Source organism: Rhinatrema bivittatum, chromosome 5 (genome assembly GCF_901001135.1).
Source record: "Rhinatrema bivittatum chromosome 5, aRhiBiv1.1, whole genome shotgun sequence".
Taxonomy (NCBI): Eukaryota; Metazoa; Chordata; class Amphibia; order Gymnophiona; family Rhinatrematidae; genus Rhinatrema; species Rhinatrema bivittatum.
In genome coordinates this window covers 87,916,015-87,932,509 of record NC_042619.1, presented here as the reverse complement: position 1 = coordinate 87,932,509, position 16,495 = coordinate 87,916,015, and the positions used below count along the sequence as shown (strand labels likewise).

The 16,495-nt window shown below is 44.7% G+C and overlaps 1 protein-coding gene across 4 annotated transcripts in view; it reads left to right on the top strand.

The window, feature by feature from the left end:
• The window catches only part of SPATA13 (spermatogenesis associated 13), a 237,326-nt gene that overhangs the window by 143,899 nt on the left and 76,932 nt on the right, over positions 1-16,495 (top strand). For 2 of the 4 annotated variants that reach the window (XM_029602551.1, XM_029602550.1), the window contains exon 3: positions 8,710-9,075. The exons of 1 other annotated variant lie outside the window; for it this stretch is intronic. In XM_029602551.1, the coding sequence (XP_029458411.1) occupies positions 8,710-9,075 (366 nt within the window). Of the gene's footprint in view, positions 1-358; positions 489-8,709; positions 9,076-16,495 lie in introns of those variants that run through there. One more of the 4 variants, XM_029602553.1, reaches the window with a different exon arrangement.

Sequence of the window (16,495 nt, the reverse complement as noted above, 5' to 3'; positions counted from 1 at the left end):
TGAAGTTTCTCCAATTTGTTTTAAATCTGCTGCTTATTAACTTCATGGAGTGTTCCCTAGTGTTTGTATTTCTTGAAAGAGTAAATAATCGATTCACATTTACCCATTCTATTCTACTCATGATTTTATAGACTTCTCTCATATTCCCCTCAGCCCCACAGGTATTTATCAACCCAGATGTTGCAGAAATCTGTTGCCTAAGGTAGGGTTGGCTAGTTGCCTACAATAGTGTGCACTGTTGCTCAGGAACTGACGTGTGGTACAGACTTGTCAGAAGCTGAAAGTACAAGGTCAAAGTACTAAGTACTAACAGTTCAAGCAAATCTCTCTCTCTGTGTATGAGCAGTTTACTTGCAAATCTCCTCTGTTTGGTGCTGCAATATTTTCTCCCTCACAAAAGGAACAACAAATTTACTAGGATGGGAACAATTAACTGTCTGCTCTTTCAGTGCTTGTGTGCAGCTCCACTCCCAGTGACAGATGCAGAGGTAGGTCATAAGTAGGATGGTTAGCATATCCTTTGATTCATGGGATAGAGAAATATTTATACAAGAATTGTATGAGGAGTATTTTTATTTTCTGAAATATAGAAGTAATTTGGGGAGGGTCAAACTGGTGGCTCAGTGGCAGAGCTGCCGAGGATCTGGATTTGATTCCAGTCCGGTTAGGGCTGGGGATTCAACAGAGGCAGGCTCTGGTGGCCCCTGGGGAACTCTTAGGCCTGGATTTTCCTATTGTTGCACAGTTTAGTGAATCCCGGCGGTAACGGGAAGGGGGGGGGGGGGGGCGGCCTGCGAAAGCCAGCAGCGATCGCACCACGCGGTGTTACCACTGCCAGCTTTCGCACCCAATAGCGCGTGAAAGGTGGCGCTATTGGGCGTGCTACTGGCAGCAATATCGGGTCTTACCTTATTGCCGCCAGCGAAGTTACTGCTGCGTCCGCCTTCTCGCCGCCCCGATTCCGCCCCGACTCCGACCCCAGCAACCTATCCCTTTTCGTGCACAATAGGCTTACAAAAATAACCCCCTTAGTCATCGGTCAACTTTGACAGCTAGCTGTTGGATTTAAGATCCTCAATTATAGGGTTCCAGCAGGAAACCTGGCTTTGTGGCCTCTAGCTGAGGACTGTTATTACAATGATGGGGATAAGTGAGTCGGGAAGGGGTATAAAATGGGTGACTGCAAATAAAAGCAGAGTAGTGCTGGATTTGAGTCCCTGCTCTGATTGAGCTGGAAGTCCGGAGTTCCCAGAGGAAACTGTGGATGCAAAACAAAAACATGCATTAATTTCCCTCATTAAAAATTATAAAAAGGGGATTCATTGATTCCCCCCCCCACACACACACACACACACCCACACCTTTTTATAGCCTTAAAATTTTGCATCTCAGATATACTTTTGTGGTGCTGTTTTTTTTATATCCATCTTAGTCTTGGAGAAACCTAGAGTCTAGGTTGTGATACTTTTTAAAACACCAGCAGAAGAGACCTGTGTGGTCTGGAAATAGCTCCATGTGCTATAACATCCTAAAAGACATCGTGACCTGCCAAGAATCCGATAGTACTTTTAAACATCTTCATGAAATGGATGTTACAGGTGCTTGGAAATGTGTGGTGTACAGGTTGATTCTGGAGGAGGGGTTCTACTACCCCTAGCACTAGTCTTCTCCATCAACAGCGAAGTACATCGGGGCTCGTGGGTTTGGCTTGTTACCCTGATTCATTCCCCCCCCCCCTCGCCCCGTTTACTCCTCTGCAGTTGCAGTTTTAATTGAAATCCTGCTTTGTGAATTAATAATTGGTAATGACAAAAAGGTTTTTGGTATGTGTGGTCCAGATTTCTATTGTTTGGTGCCAGTGTTTGGCATGCAAATGTATCATATCCTTATTTATTTATTTATTTATTTATTTGAAGAATTTTTTTTATACCGATATTAGTAGGGGACATCATATCGGTTTACATCATAACTAAAGAGTGGAAAATACAATCAACAGGTATTGGGGAGAGGGCTCACATAGGAACAAGTAAAAGTAAAATTAGAGAAGAGCAAAATGAAGGGCTGCTCAGAGGACGATTGAGAGCCCTTAAACAATAACATGATAGTGTGGCAGTTGTGCTCAGAACTTTGTATAAGGTTCAATAAGTACTAATAAAGGGGGGAAGGTTATGGGGGAAGGAGTTATTGGGGTAAGCTTGCTTGAAAAGCCAGGTTTTTACATTGGCCCTGAATTTAGAAGAGCAGGTCTCGAGCCGGAGGTTAGGGGGTAACGAATTCCAGAGTGTGGGTCCGGCAATGGAGAGGGCTCAATCTCTCATGGAGGTGAGGTGTGCCTATTTTAGGGAAGGCACATGGAGGGTCCCATTGTTGGAGGCTCTGGTGGAATGGTTAGATCGTATTGGACGGAAGGGCTCATCAAGCCAATTTGAGTTGTGGGAGTGTATGGATTTGTGAATCACGGTCAGGGTTTTGTAAAGGATGCGCGAGGGGATCGGGAGCCAGTGCATATTTTTCAGGATGGGGGTGATGTGGTCATATTTACGGGCTTTAGAGATAGTTCTCGCTACAGCATTCTGTAGCATTTGGAGAGGTTTTAAGGAAGAGTAGGGGAGACCTAGGAAGAGGGTATTGCAGTAGTCCATTTTTGTTGAGAGGGTGGCTTGAATGACGGTGCGGAAATCAGCAGCGTGAAGTAAGGGTTTTAGTTTTTTCATCACATTGAGTTTGAAAAAGCCTTCCTTAAGGATCAGGTTGATGTGTTTTTTTAGATTCAGTTGTTGGTCAATCTGAACCCCGAGGTTTCTTGCTCAGGGCTGTGTAAGAAAGGCATTATAGGCAGGGTCATTTGCAAGTGCGGGTTTGGGGGGTGAGGGTTGTGAAATAAGGAGCAGTTCTGTTTTAAAAGCGTTTAAGGCGAGGTGAAGGTCGGTGAGGAGTGGTTGATGGCGTCGAGGCAGTTTTTCCAGAAGTCAAGGGCATTGGTCAGGGAATCCTGGATGGGTATGATGATTTGTACGTTGTCAGCATATAGGTAGAATTTGAGGCCAAGATCTGAAAGGAGTTGGCAGAGGGGAGTAAGATATATATTGAAGAAGGTGGAGGAGAGGGAGGAGCCCTGGAGAACTCCTTGAGAGAGAGCATAGTGGGTAGATTCGGCATTGCCTATTTTGACTGAGTATTTTATATTAGCAAGATAGGATGTAAACCATTGGAGTGCGGTGCCAGAGAGGCCGATGCAGGCTAAGCGGGAGAGGAGGTGATTATGGCTTACAGTGTTAAAGGCGGCGGAGATATCCAAGAGAGCCAGGATGTAGGAGTGTCCTTGGTCCATGCCTCTGAGGAGGAAGTCAGAGAGGGAAAGCAGGAGGGTTTCAGTGTTGAGATGTTTACAAAAGCCGAATTGGGAGGAATGCAGTATCTTGTTGTCTTCCAGATAGTTGGGTGTTTACTACTTTCTCCATGATTTTTGAAATGAAGGGAAGATTGGAGATGGGACGAAAGTTGGCTGGGTCCTTTGGGTCTAGAGAGGGTTTTTTTAAGCAAGGGTTTGAGAGCTGCATGTTTAAGAGGGTCAGGGACTATGCCAGAGGAGAGGGAGCAGTTGATAATGTCAGCCAAAGGTTTAGCAATGGTGTCAAGTATCATAAGGAGGGCTTTGGTGGGGACAGTGTCAGAGGGGTGGGTGGCCGGTTTGATCTTTTTGAGGATCAAGGCTATTTCAATGGAGGAGGTGAGGTCAAGGGAGTTGAGGGTAGCAGTAGTTAAGCGTGGGCCCACGGGTGGTGGGATGGGATCGGGGGTAAATCTGAGGAGTAAGTTAGCTATTTTGTTATGAAAGTAGAGTGCCAGTTCTTTGCATTTACTACTTGCTTCATTGTCGGGGATGACTAGGGGGGTTGGCTTGGTGAGATTAGTGATGTAAGAGAAGAGGGCTTTAGGGGAGATACGTCAACGTGGAGATTGAAGTCTCCTAAAATGATGGCAGGGGCTTCAATGTTGATGTTGTTGGTGATGAATTCAATGACGAGGATGGGTTGTGTTCTAGGAGGCCGGGGGGGGCATAGACCAGGCAGACCTGTAGTTCATGTTATTTGTAGAGCCCGATCTCTAATCTGGGGGGGGTTGATGTTGACAGGTTTGAGCTTTATGTGCTTTTTAACTACTAGGAGTAGACCTCCACCCCGTTTCTTCAGTCTCGGGGTGTTGAAGATATCATAGGTGTGATTGGGGAGCTGATTGAGGAAGACTATGTCTGAGTCCTTGAGCCAGGTCTCTGTGATGGCGCAGACCTCTGGCTTAGAGGCAGAAAGGAGGTCATTGAGGATTATGGTTTTTTGGGGAGGGATTGGGCATTGAAAAGAATTATGGATAAGGTTATGAGTCCTATGAATTGAGTAAGTGGGGAGATGAGGATGGGGAGAAGTGACTTATGATGGGCGGGAAAGTAGTGAAGGGTGGGGCGGGGTGTTCTGCGGGAGGGGTAGTGTATGCGAGGGATAGAGAAGCTTGCGTGGTTAGCCATTAGGTGGCGACGGGGGGGGTGGGGGGATACTGACCGAGAACACGGTGGAGGGTTTCAGAAGGACTAGGGAGAGGGCGGGGGGAGAGCACTACTGGGAAAGCTGGGGGCGGAGGAACTGAAGTGTTAGGAAATTAGCGTGTGATACGGCGCAGCAAGGTAAACAAACAGAACAGGAGCAATGCGTACGATTAGGTAACTAGAGAGAAGTTGCTGTCACTGGGTTGCGTAAGTATGGGGATTAGGGATTTGCGATGGGCAGGTGGGTTGGAGGGGGTAGAAGGGGAAGTCTGTGGGCAGGGAAGTGGATGTGGGGGATTGGGTAGGAGGCCAAGATCCAGGAGGGTGGCACTTAAAGAGTAGTAGTGGACACTTACCGGGAGCTTGAAATGAATCATTGCTGTCAGAGTATTGCTTTCAGAGCAGTGCTGGATGTTTTGGGAGCCAGAAGCTGGTTCTGAGCTCCTGGTCACAATGGGGATTGGAGGGGGTCCGGCTGGGGCAGGAGGGTTAGAATGTGGTTGGGGAGATGGCCCTTATGCTTGGGAACCCAGGGGGAGGAAAGGGGCTAAGCATTTTTCCCCACATAGTGAGGCAACCTCAAATAGTCGTATAATATGAGCCAACAAGAAAAGATGAGTATATAAATGAAAGGAAAAAATCATAAAGACCCTGATACAATAGAGTAAAATAGGCTGTCTTGCCTTGTGAGGTAAATAAAACGTTCAAGTTCCAATGCAGTAATAGTCTGGTAAAAGAGGATAGACTGAAAAAGAGCAACACGGATGATGACATTTAGAGAAGAAGGGGAAAAGAGAAAAAAGTAAAAAATAAAACGTTTATTCAGCACACTCTCCTTCAAAACCTTGTGAAAGAGCTTTAAGGTCCACCACTCCACTCACTGCATGCGTTGAGTTTCACTACGCAAAATTAAGTTATGTAGGTTATTTGCTTCGGCAGAAACAGACAGGAATTTCTCACATAAAGAACCAAAAATAATCCAGCAAAGCAAATAATCTCTGGTGTCTCTCCTATTTTAAAAGGCCCGGCCACGTGCATAAAGTCCTGGGGCTTCGAGAAAGGGGTGGGGCTAGAAGCAGGCACAAGAGGTAAGTTAAAACTTTTGGGGGGGGGGGCTTGATTAGGGCTAGGGGGCGGGAAGGTTAGGGGAAGGGATAGGAAGGATAGATTAGGGAAGTGGTTCTCAACCTTTTTTCTGTTGGGACACACCTGACAGATGGTTCTCACATGCATGACACACTGAACCCCATGATCGTCACGGGGCTAGATGTAAAAGTACAGTTTGCATCCACGGGAACTCCCGTGACCCACAATAATGGATGTAAAGCAGAATTATGACATTCCCCATACAACTCACCTTACAAAAAAGATATTCTGGTTCTGGTGTCATCTCAGTAACAGCAACTCAAACTCCTTCTACTTCCAGGCTCAATAGCCCTACTTATGAAAAGACAGCAGTTTACCACCAATGCATGTCCTCTTGAGAAAACACAACAAATAAGACTGATACAAACACTTACATGCTAGTAAAATATCTCACCTCAGTAACATACACAGAACTGAACTAACATACTCCCAGGATCTGCAGTTTTGTACATAAACTAATCTGCACATAATTACTTGTATTATGGAATGCACTCAACCAGTAACAACCCTATCTATGAAAAGGCAACACTACAAATATTAAATCAGGCCCTAAACACCAATACACCTCCAATTAGGAAAACAGAACTAGCAAGCAGCTATAGATCCCCACACAAAAATAATTGTAAAACTATACTAATAAGCAGAATAAATGTTTCAAAACAGCTATGAACAGAATAACATCCAACAATTAAAAACTCATAAAATTTATTAAAAATTCTCCAAACACCAATAAAATATTTCAAAAAAGCAGACACATCACATAATATTAAATAATTAAAATGGCAGTCAATCAAGAAAATAAACTTAAAAAGCCACCTTTACTTACCCCCTCCAGCAGCTCTCCTACTCCTCTTCCGTGCAGGCAGGAGCACACACCAGAAGCAGCAGTACTGGCTAAGCTCTATACTCATGGTCCTCTTCCTTAGGGCCCATGACCAGTCTCTCTGTCTCTCACACACACGCCAAACTAGTCACACCCCCATGACCAGTGTGTCTCTCACACACCAATCATCTCCCAACCAGTCTTTGACACACACACCAGTCACCTTCCTGAACAGTTTCTCTCATGCCATACACACACACAGGCTTCCCATTCCCGTGTTCTATCTTACATATATGGGCTTCTCACTCCCATACTGTGTCTCACATACACCCAGGTTTCTCACTCCCATGCTCACTCTCACATATACAGGCTTCTCAGTCCCATGCTTTCTTTCACACACCCCCCCACCCCCCCACAACACCAGGCTTCTTACTCCCATGCTTTCTCACATACCCAGATTTCTCACTTCCATGCTTTTTTTCTCTCTCTCACACACACTCACACACACACACACCAGTCACCTCCCTGATCAATCTCTCACTCTCACACACACTCCAGTCATATTGTCTCTCACATATACACACATCACCTCTCTGACCAGTTCCTCTCAATCACACACATGCTCTCTCTTACACTTACACATATGCTCTCAATCACACGCATGCGCTCTCTCACACATTTATACACATGCTGTCAATCAAATGCATGCTCTCAATCACACACAGGCTGGCTGTCTTCTCTCTCTCACTCACTTCATCCATCCCACCCCCAAGGCACAAATGGTAGCTGCAGCAGCCTCCTCCAGCCCCTGCAGGCCAAGAAGGAAGAATCCCATCGTCTGCAGGATACTGTTGTCTCCTTTGCCGATTGCTGGCTGCTTCGATTGCTCCAGGCCACGCTATTACTCGGGGGCCGATACTGCTGCTGCCGCAGCTACTTTTCCACACGGCACAGCTCTTTCTCCTTCCCGCGCACTGCACTGCGTATCACTTCCTGTTCCGGGGCAGGCGCGGGAAAAAGAAAAGTCCAGCTGCAGGAGCCACAGCTTCCTCTAACACCGCTGCTGTTCCCATTGAGCTTGAAAGTGCTGTTAGCCCGGTGGCAACAGCAGCAGGGAAGGAAGAGCAGCGGGAGAGACCGGGAGCACGCGACACACCTGCCAGTGCTTGGCAACACACCGGTTGAGAAGCGCTGGATTAGGGGGTAGGGAAGTGCCCTCCCAGGCCGTTCCTAAATTGGAGTGGCCTGGGAGGGAACAGTGGAAGGCTGCGGGCGTCGGTGCACGCAAGTTGCACTAATGTGCATCCCCTTGTGCGCGCCGATCCCCGATTTTATAACATGAGCGCACCAGCGCACGCATGTTATAAAATTGGGTGTCCATGTGTGCGCACACGCAACCTTTTAAAATCTACCCCATAAAACCTGGTTTATGCTTTAAGAGGCTTTATGAAATTAGCCTAGCGGATATGCATGTCACATGTAGTTTTATAGACATACTAATTAGACATTCGGGGGAGGAGGAACCAGAATTGAGGCAGCATCAGGATTTATGCTCATACTTTCTATTTTTTAAAGTATTCATGTAGATTTGCACAAACAAAACAGGTGTAACTTGCCTTGTGTATGCCGTGAGGAGTTATACACACGGCTGTAAATTTTCGAAGCAGTTTTATGCGTATAAATCCATTAAAAAAATTTCCTGCATACTTTAACCTATATGGTAAAAAGTTCCTGCATACTTTAGTTTATCCGGTTTATTTGTAAATTACCCTTTCCAACAAAAAAAAATATCTACCTTAAATAAATGTTTTATTTCCCAGGCATTTATAGTTTAAAAAAATTACTAATTACTAGTTTTGTTGTTTCCTTCATAATGTCTGTTTGGTGAAGTATTTGTTTAGAGTCCTGAACTATCAATAATGTTTATTGTAATATACTTATTTTTTTCTGTACTACATTTGTTTTATATGGCTAGCTCTTTTACAAGTTTATATAGAATTTAAGTAAACATTTAAGGACTTGCTCTACTAAGCCTTTTTTCCATAGACACAATATGGTTAAAAAAAAAAGCCTTAGCAAAACAGGCCCTAAGGATGAGGACAAAGTTATGGACCCATTTTAAATGTATATACATAAAACTTAATAATTATTTGCATCAAGTCAGTGTATGTAGCTCATTGAACTTTTCACCTTTAAAAAGGTAATTTCTGAAGACCACTGGAAGAAGTCATCATCCCAGAATGAAGAAAAAACGGAAACACATAAAGTGACTCCCAGGAGATGGAGCTCTGGAAAAAGTCGATCTAGGCCCCGGCCTCTTTCAGACTATGGCCAGTTGGCCTGTAGGAGTTTCTCTATTCCAGAAGATTCTGTTGCTTTAGAGTCTCAGGAAATGGACAGTGTGTTTGGTGAAAGTCAGCCTCAATCCCCCTCAGAGGAGCAGACTGCTCACATGCTCCTAGGAGGCACCCAAAGAAACCGAAAAAGAAGACCCATCTCTGTCATAGGTGGAGTGAGTTTCTATGGGAACAGCCAGTCTGAAGAAATAGAAGATCTCCTTGTGCAAGTAAGATACCAGATGCGCTCTCTGTAACCAAAACAAAAATCTATCTTTCATCTTCTTCGCCTTTCTCTTCAAGCTGCAGAATACACAATGGAGTCGCTTCATTTTCTTCTCTTTTGGATACTAACTGTGCTTGCCACTTGATTGATAATAAAAACAAGCATGGAATCAAACTAACACCTGACATTTTGGCTTACTTTTCTTGCATTTCAAACTAACAATCTCCTTTTCTGGTGATGCTTATTTCTTTATTCTTTCTAAATGTATGGATTATCTGATTATATGAAATGTTGATTTTATTTTTTAAGCAATACTGGATATTTTTACTGTTTAACATTTAAAAATATATCCAAAAGAAATAATTTATTTGTATACTGTCGTTCTGGTATACAATCTCAGCAGTTTGCATAAATTAACATGCATAGCTAGAACAAAACAAAGTACATAGACTTAAAATTAATGGAAGAAATATCTTTAAAAAAATTTCTATGACTTCTTAGTTCTCGATCCCAATGATTAACAGTTAGGGCTATATGCCCTAACAAGTGAATTTTCAAAGGTGTTAACACATGTAAATGTGAGGGCAAAGGCGATTGGCGCCATTTTGAATACTGGCATCCGACGGCCGGAGTGCAGGAGGTCGCTCCCGGAACCCCGCTGTACTTTTGGCAAGTCTTGTGGGGGTCAGGAGGGTGGGGGGTTTGTTTAAATTCGCTCCTTTAGGTGGCTGAATAATTTGGTGAAGATTCGTTGTATTCGTGGGGAATCGCAATATGTTTCGCTTCCCCACGAATACAACGAATAGGGCTCTATACATTGCGGATTCCCGATTCGTAGGGAACGAATGCACACCCCTAATTAGTACATCTGGCCCTTAAATTAGCAGTGATATTATTATTACTCATACAATTAGCTTGCCTATTTCTGGGCTCTGTTCTATAGTGGCCTTATGACGGATGTTATTAATCTTTTTTAGTTTTTTTTTTTTTTATAATTTATTACTTATTTTTATTTTTGTTTCAATTGTATTATAGTTGCCCACTCTTTTTGAAAGTATCCTGCACAAGGTGCTTTAGCTGTTTATACTATACTCATGCTTAGATATGTCAGCAGGTTGTTAGCATAACTATCCGATAACTCTGTAGCAGTGGCCATAGTTGAGTAGGAGGAGTTTTTATAAAGATTACTCCCAATCATGTCTGTGGGAAGAAAGCTTACAGGTGGATTTTGAAAGGTGCATGCGCTTCCCGGCGAGCACACATAGTCGTGCCGATTTTATAACATGCTCATGCCGGCACGCGCATATTATAAAATCATTGGACAGTGTGCAAATATGCGCCAGATTTTGTAATCTGTGTGCACATGTGTGCGCAGCGCGTGCAAGGGGGGCTACAGTTTTGCAAATTTCGCACAGAGCACATCCCGGCCTTCCGCAGTTCCCTACCCCCTACTCTAACCTCCCTTCCCTTTCCCCTCTCCTCCCCAACCCCTAATTCCTACCTTTATTTATTTTTTTTTTCTGTTTCCCAACTTACTTCAGGGCCTGACCTGAAGTAAGTTGTGTGTACCGGCAGCCAGAACAGCGATCAATGCCCTGTCCCGGCTCACCCCCCGCCCCTGGGCCCACCCCTTGCAGGAAGGCCGGCACGTATGCACGTACCGACCTTTATTCAAGTGGCCAGGCCTTTTTGAAAAAAGGCTCAGTGCATGCAAGGCCTGGCCACACGTGTAAAGGCCGGATTTTACACGTGAGAGGGATTTAAAATCTAGCCATTAGTGAATCAGGCCTTCAGGTAATTAGAGAGCTTGTCATTAAAGTATGCCAATGAATTTAGGAGGTAATTTTAAAAGGTGTTCTGTTCACTATCTTTGTGAGGAACATTGCAGAAGGGATAGAAGGTAAAGTTTGTCTATTTGCGGATGATACTAAGATCTGCAACAGACTTCACAGATTGGAAGGAGTAGAGAGAATTTAAGATGATTTAAGGAAACTTGAAAAGTGGTTGAAAATATGGCAACTGGGATGCAATGCCAAGAAGTGCAGAGTCATGCATCTGGGGTACGGTAATCCAAAAGAGCTGTATGTGATGGGCAATGAAAGACTGTTGTGCTTAGACCAAGAGAGGGACCTTGGGGTGATAGGGTCTAGCGTTCTGAAGACAACGAAGCAATGTGACAAGGTGATAGCTAAAGCCAGAAGAATGCTGGGCTGCGTAGAGAGAGGAATAACCAGTAAGAAAAAGGAGGTGATAATCTTCTTGTACAGGTCCTTTGTGAGACCTCAACAAAATAGTGTGCTACGATAACTCTTAGAGTGGCTTGTTGGTAAAGACAATGAGTCAAATAAAAATTTTAAAAAATTTTGACAGGGTGATTATCATTCAAAATACAACTTCAAAACTTGAAATAGTTTTAATTGAGAATAATTTTGTTATATAATGCTAGAAAGTTATACAAAACAGTCGCCTAGTTAGGTATTAACTAATTCAGTCCCCTGACACGGGACTGTGTTTTGCAGAGCTGCATTGGGAGGGACAAAGGCTGACTTTAGGAGTGTAGAATATATCCTGTCAGATGAAATCAAATAAAAAGAAAGAACAATTTAATACAAAACTACAAAAGGGCAAGCAGCAGGAAACATATACATGTGGTATGCATACCAAAACAGAAAGACATATAAAAAAGTAAGTAAACATATAAACATGTAAATAAACATATAAATAAATTGTGCATATAAATAAGGCTAGACCCAAAAGGAGGAGTGCCAATAATAACAAATGAGAAAATTCATAAAAAAATTCTTAACATAGAGGTTAGAATCTAATTTAATTTAAATTGTAATTTAAATTAGAAAATGAAAATATTTACCTGTGAGGCCAAGGGAATGTGTATATATAATCTTGAATTTGCAGGATTTAATATAGAAAGTACGTGCCCAAGAAATAAAAATTATATCTAATGCATGGGTGGAGTCATGCAAGAAAAAAGCAAGACAAGTGGAGAACATATGGGGGAATATGCAACTGAATTAAAATTAGATTTTCAAGCAAATCTATCTGAATTGTTGGAAAGACAAAGAAATTATCAATCAAAATAAAACAGACCTGTAATGGAGGATGCATGAGCAACCAGTAAAGCGGGTCAAAAGAGTATCTTATGAGATGAAGTTACATAAAGATCCTAGAATAAAGAGGGAGAAAGAAGAAATGACAAAGTGGAAGACATAAGTGAAATATGATCATACATAACATAATGAAAATCATTAAAGAGAATTTAACCCACTTAAATCGTGAGCAGCGTCAGACCTGAGCTGCAAAGCCTCCACGATGATTCTCCAGGTCAAGAAAACAATGAAGATTAGGCAGAGGAGCCGTGCCAAAACCTGCTAGATGAGCAAGTTGAGAATCTATGCGGTTCGCATAGATACCTACAAAGGGGGGAAGGGAGGGACGAAACGTATGTAAATAAAATTTCTGGCAGTGAGAAAACCCATTCATAATAAATAAAGAGAAAGAGAACATGGAAATACCGATGAGAAGCGCCTGACAAACTTTAAGCCAGGCAATGCTGTCCAGTAGCTGATGCACCTGACAGAGTGAGCGATCTATAGAATCAAAACAGTGCTTGAAAATGATTCAGTAAGCAAATGCTCCTACAGGAGAAAAAAAAGAGAGGAGGATGTTAATCTAGCAGTCAATAGATGAAGAAGCAACAAACAATCATAAAAAAGGGAAGGTAAACAAAACAACGCGTACATTTGTTTAATGACAGCGGTGCTTAGCGTATCAAATAGGTGCAGTGGGGAAAGGAGGGCTGAAAGCCGGCCGCGATAACACCGTGGTGGTGCGATCGCTGCTGGCTTTCGCAGGCCCGCCCCCTGCTTCGTCCCCCCGCCCCCTGTTACCGCACAATTCAGAAAGCCGTGCGACATTAGAAAATCCAGGCCATAGTCCCAGGATCTACAATAATGCACACAAACTAATCCGCACAAAGTTACACCTAGATTATGGAACACACTCAAACAGTAACAACCCTATCTAAGAAATACAAATATTAAACCAGGCCCTAAACACTAATACACCTCCTATAAGGAAAACAGAACAAGCCAAGCTGCTATAGAGCCCCACACAGAAATAATTGTAAAGCTATACTAATAAATTTTACAAAACAGCTGATAAACAGAATAATATCCAATAATTACAAACTCATAAAAATTATTAAAAATTGTCAAAATATTAATAATCTATTTCAGCACAGCAGATATATCACATAATATCCAATAATTAAAATGGCAATCAAGAAAAATAAACTTAAAAATCCATCTTTACTTACCCACTCCAGCAACTCTCCTACTCCTTTCCCTTGCAGGCCAATAGCACTCACCAGAAGCAACAGTGCCTGCTGAAGCTCTGTTCTCACAGTACTCTTCCTTAGTGCCCACAAACAGTAACTCACACACTGTCTCTGTCTCACACACACCAATAACCTCCCTAACCAGTCTCTCTTCCTTACACACACACCAGTCACCTCCCTGACCAGTCTCTGTCTCTCACACAGAAGTATATCATGTTGCGATCCCGGGCCGAGGGATTCCCGGCCGGGATCTCTTACCAGGCCAAACAGGTCCCTCGATGGCGGCCGCTGATTGCGCGGGCCGCGGCGCGTCTCTCCCCACATCCGGAAAGCAGTGTTGGGGAGAGCGCGGCAGGACCCGCCCCCTTAAAGGGGCAGAGGCGGGAAAGTCGGGTCGGCCTCGGAGGTGACGTCAGACGCCCGGGGAGATTTAAACCTCTCCCCGGGAAAAGCTCTCTGCCTTTGCAACAAGGTTCTCCTGGTGCTGTTGGTGTTTGCTTTGACTTGCCTACCTTGACCCTGCCTGGATTGGACTTTGCTTTGCCTGCCGCCTGCCCTGACCTTTGCCTGGAACCGGATTCTGCTCTGCTTGCCGCTTGCCCTGACCTTTGCCTGGAACTGGACTTTGCTTTGCTTGCCACCTGCCCTGACCTTTGCCTGGAATTGGACTTGCCTTGCTTGCCGCCTGCCCTGACCTTTGCCTGGAATTGGACTTGCCTTGCCTGCCGCCTGCCTCTACTTTGCCTGGAACTGGACTTTGCTTTGCCTGCCGCCTGCTCTGACCTTTGCCTGGAACCGGACTCTGCTTTGCCTGCCGCCTGCCTCGACCTTGCCTGGTACTGGACATCGTCTTGCCTGGCACCTATATTGTGTTACTGCTCCACCTTCCGGGAGGGAATTCATCTGGACATCTTCCCGGTGAGTACCCCCGGACCAAGGGTCCACATCTGGTTGAGTTTGGAACAGATTGCAAAGGCCATGGACCCGATTGACTTGCAAGGTCTTCAGGCTATTCCTGGCCTGGCTCAACAGCTCATGCAAAAGAGGCAGCAACAACAACAACAACAACAATGCCTTGAGGCCCTGACCGCCACGGTAGAACGCTTAGCAAACCGGCTCGACTCAGTCCGTGGAGCAGTAGTGGCGGTTCCAACGCCTGCAACTGCAAACCCTACAAGCATGGTAACCCACCTGCCTGCTCAGCCCCGCTACGCTGGAGACGCCAAGCAATGTCGTGGATTTCTAAATCAGTGCTTCATTCGATTTTCCTTACAAGAACAGCAGTTTTCCTCAGATCGAACCAAGACGACCTTCATCATCTCCTTGCTAGATGGGAAGGCTTTAGCCTGGGCATCTCCGATCTGGGAATGAGGAGACTCCATTTTGAACGATTTACCATGATTCGTTCGGACCTTCCGTCAAGTATTCGACGAACCAGGACGTCAATCTACTGCTTCTTCGGAGCTCCTCAATCTACGCCAAGGCACTCGGACATTGGCAGAGTTCGCGGTGGAATTCCGCACCTTGGCTTCTGAGTTGGGTTGGCAGAACGATTGTCTACGAGGAATTTTCTTGGAAGGACTCTCCCCTCGTATCAAGGATGAGTTGGCGGCGCGAGAGATTCCAGAGGATCTTGAAGCGGTGATTGACCTCACACATCGTATTGATCGTCGCCTACAGTAGCAAGCCAAGGAAGTTAGAGCCTACCGTCGCACAGTTCCCTTGGCTCCCACCTTTTCCCGTCCAATGATTTCCTCTAACCCTCCGGAGGTATCCACTGAAGGCAAGGAGGAGCCCATGCAGTTGGGTAGGAGCCATCTGACCACAGAGGAAAAACAACGCCGAAGGAGAATGGGGCTGTGCCTATACTGCGGTAATAAGGGACATCTTCTGGCTCAGTGCCCCGACCGTCCGGGAAACTACCGAACCTAGGTGTCTTGGAGGGGTTGACCCTAGGGAGCAGTCTCACCCCTCAATGTACCGTTCCGGTTACAATCTATTATCCTCAAGGATCGCTCACCACACTGTTCCTGATCGACTCAGGCTCAGGAGGAGACTTTATTCTGGCTGAGCTGGTCCACCAGCTACAACTACCGATACTTCATCGTGAGTCTCCATTATACATCTCCTCAATCCAGGGGGAGAATCTTCCAGGGCAAGTCACCACCTGCACTGCTCCAATAACTCTCCAGACGGGAGTCCTCCATCAGGAGGAGATATCCTTCTTCATTTTGGAAAAGGCAGTCCATCCGGTAGTGTTGGGCCTCCCCTGGCTACAAAAGCACGCACCCATTATTGACTGGAGAACTCTTCAAATTACTGCTTGGGGACCAGGATGTTTTACCACCTGTTTAAAGCAGAGACCTCAGCCCAGAATTCAACTAGCCACTTCTAAGCTGCTACCACCATCCCAATATGCAGATTTTTCGGATGTATTTTCTAAGAGAGAGGCAGAAATACTCCCAGCTCATCGCACTTTTGACTGTGCCATTAACCTGCTTCCGAATTCTTGTCCACCTAGGGGCCAGATGTAGCCATTATCTGGGCCTGAATCTTTAGCTATGTCCCAGTACATTAAAGAAAATCTGGAACGAGGATTTATTCGACCTTCGTCATCTCCGGCAGGAGCAGGGTTCTTCTTTGTTCCCAAGAAAGATGGGTCATTAAGACCATGTATTGACTACAGCGGACTTAATGCAATAACTCGCAAGGACCGATATCCCCTCCCGCTGATTTCGGAATTACTAGATCGCCTTCATGGAGCTAGAATATTCACCAAGCTGGACTTATGGGGGGCATACAATCTGGTGTGGATTAAACCTGGAGACGAATGGAAGACAGCGTTTAATACGCGAGAAGGACATTATGAATATCTGGTAATGCCATTCGGCCTTTGTAATGCGCCAGCGGTATTTCAAAATTTAATGAATGAAATATTTTGAGATATATTGTACCAGGGAGTAATTATCTATCTAGATGATTAATCTACTCTAAAACTCTGGCCGCCCATCGCATAAAGGTTCGAGAAGTTCTTCAACGACTACGAGAAAATCGGTTATTTGTAAAACTG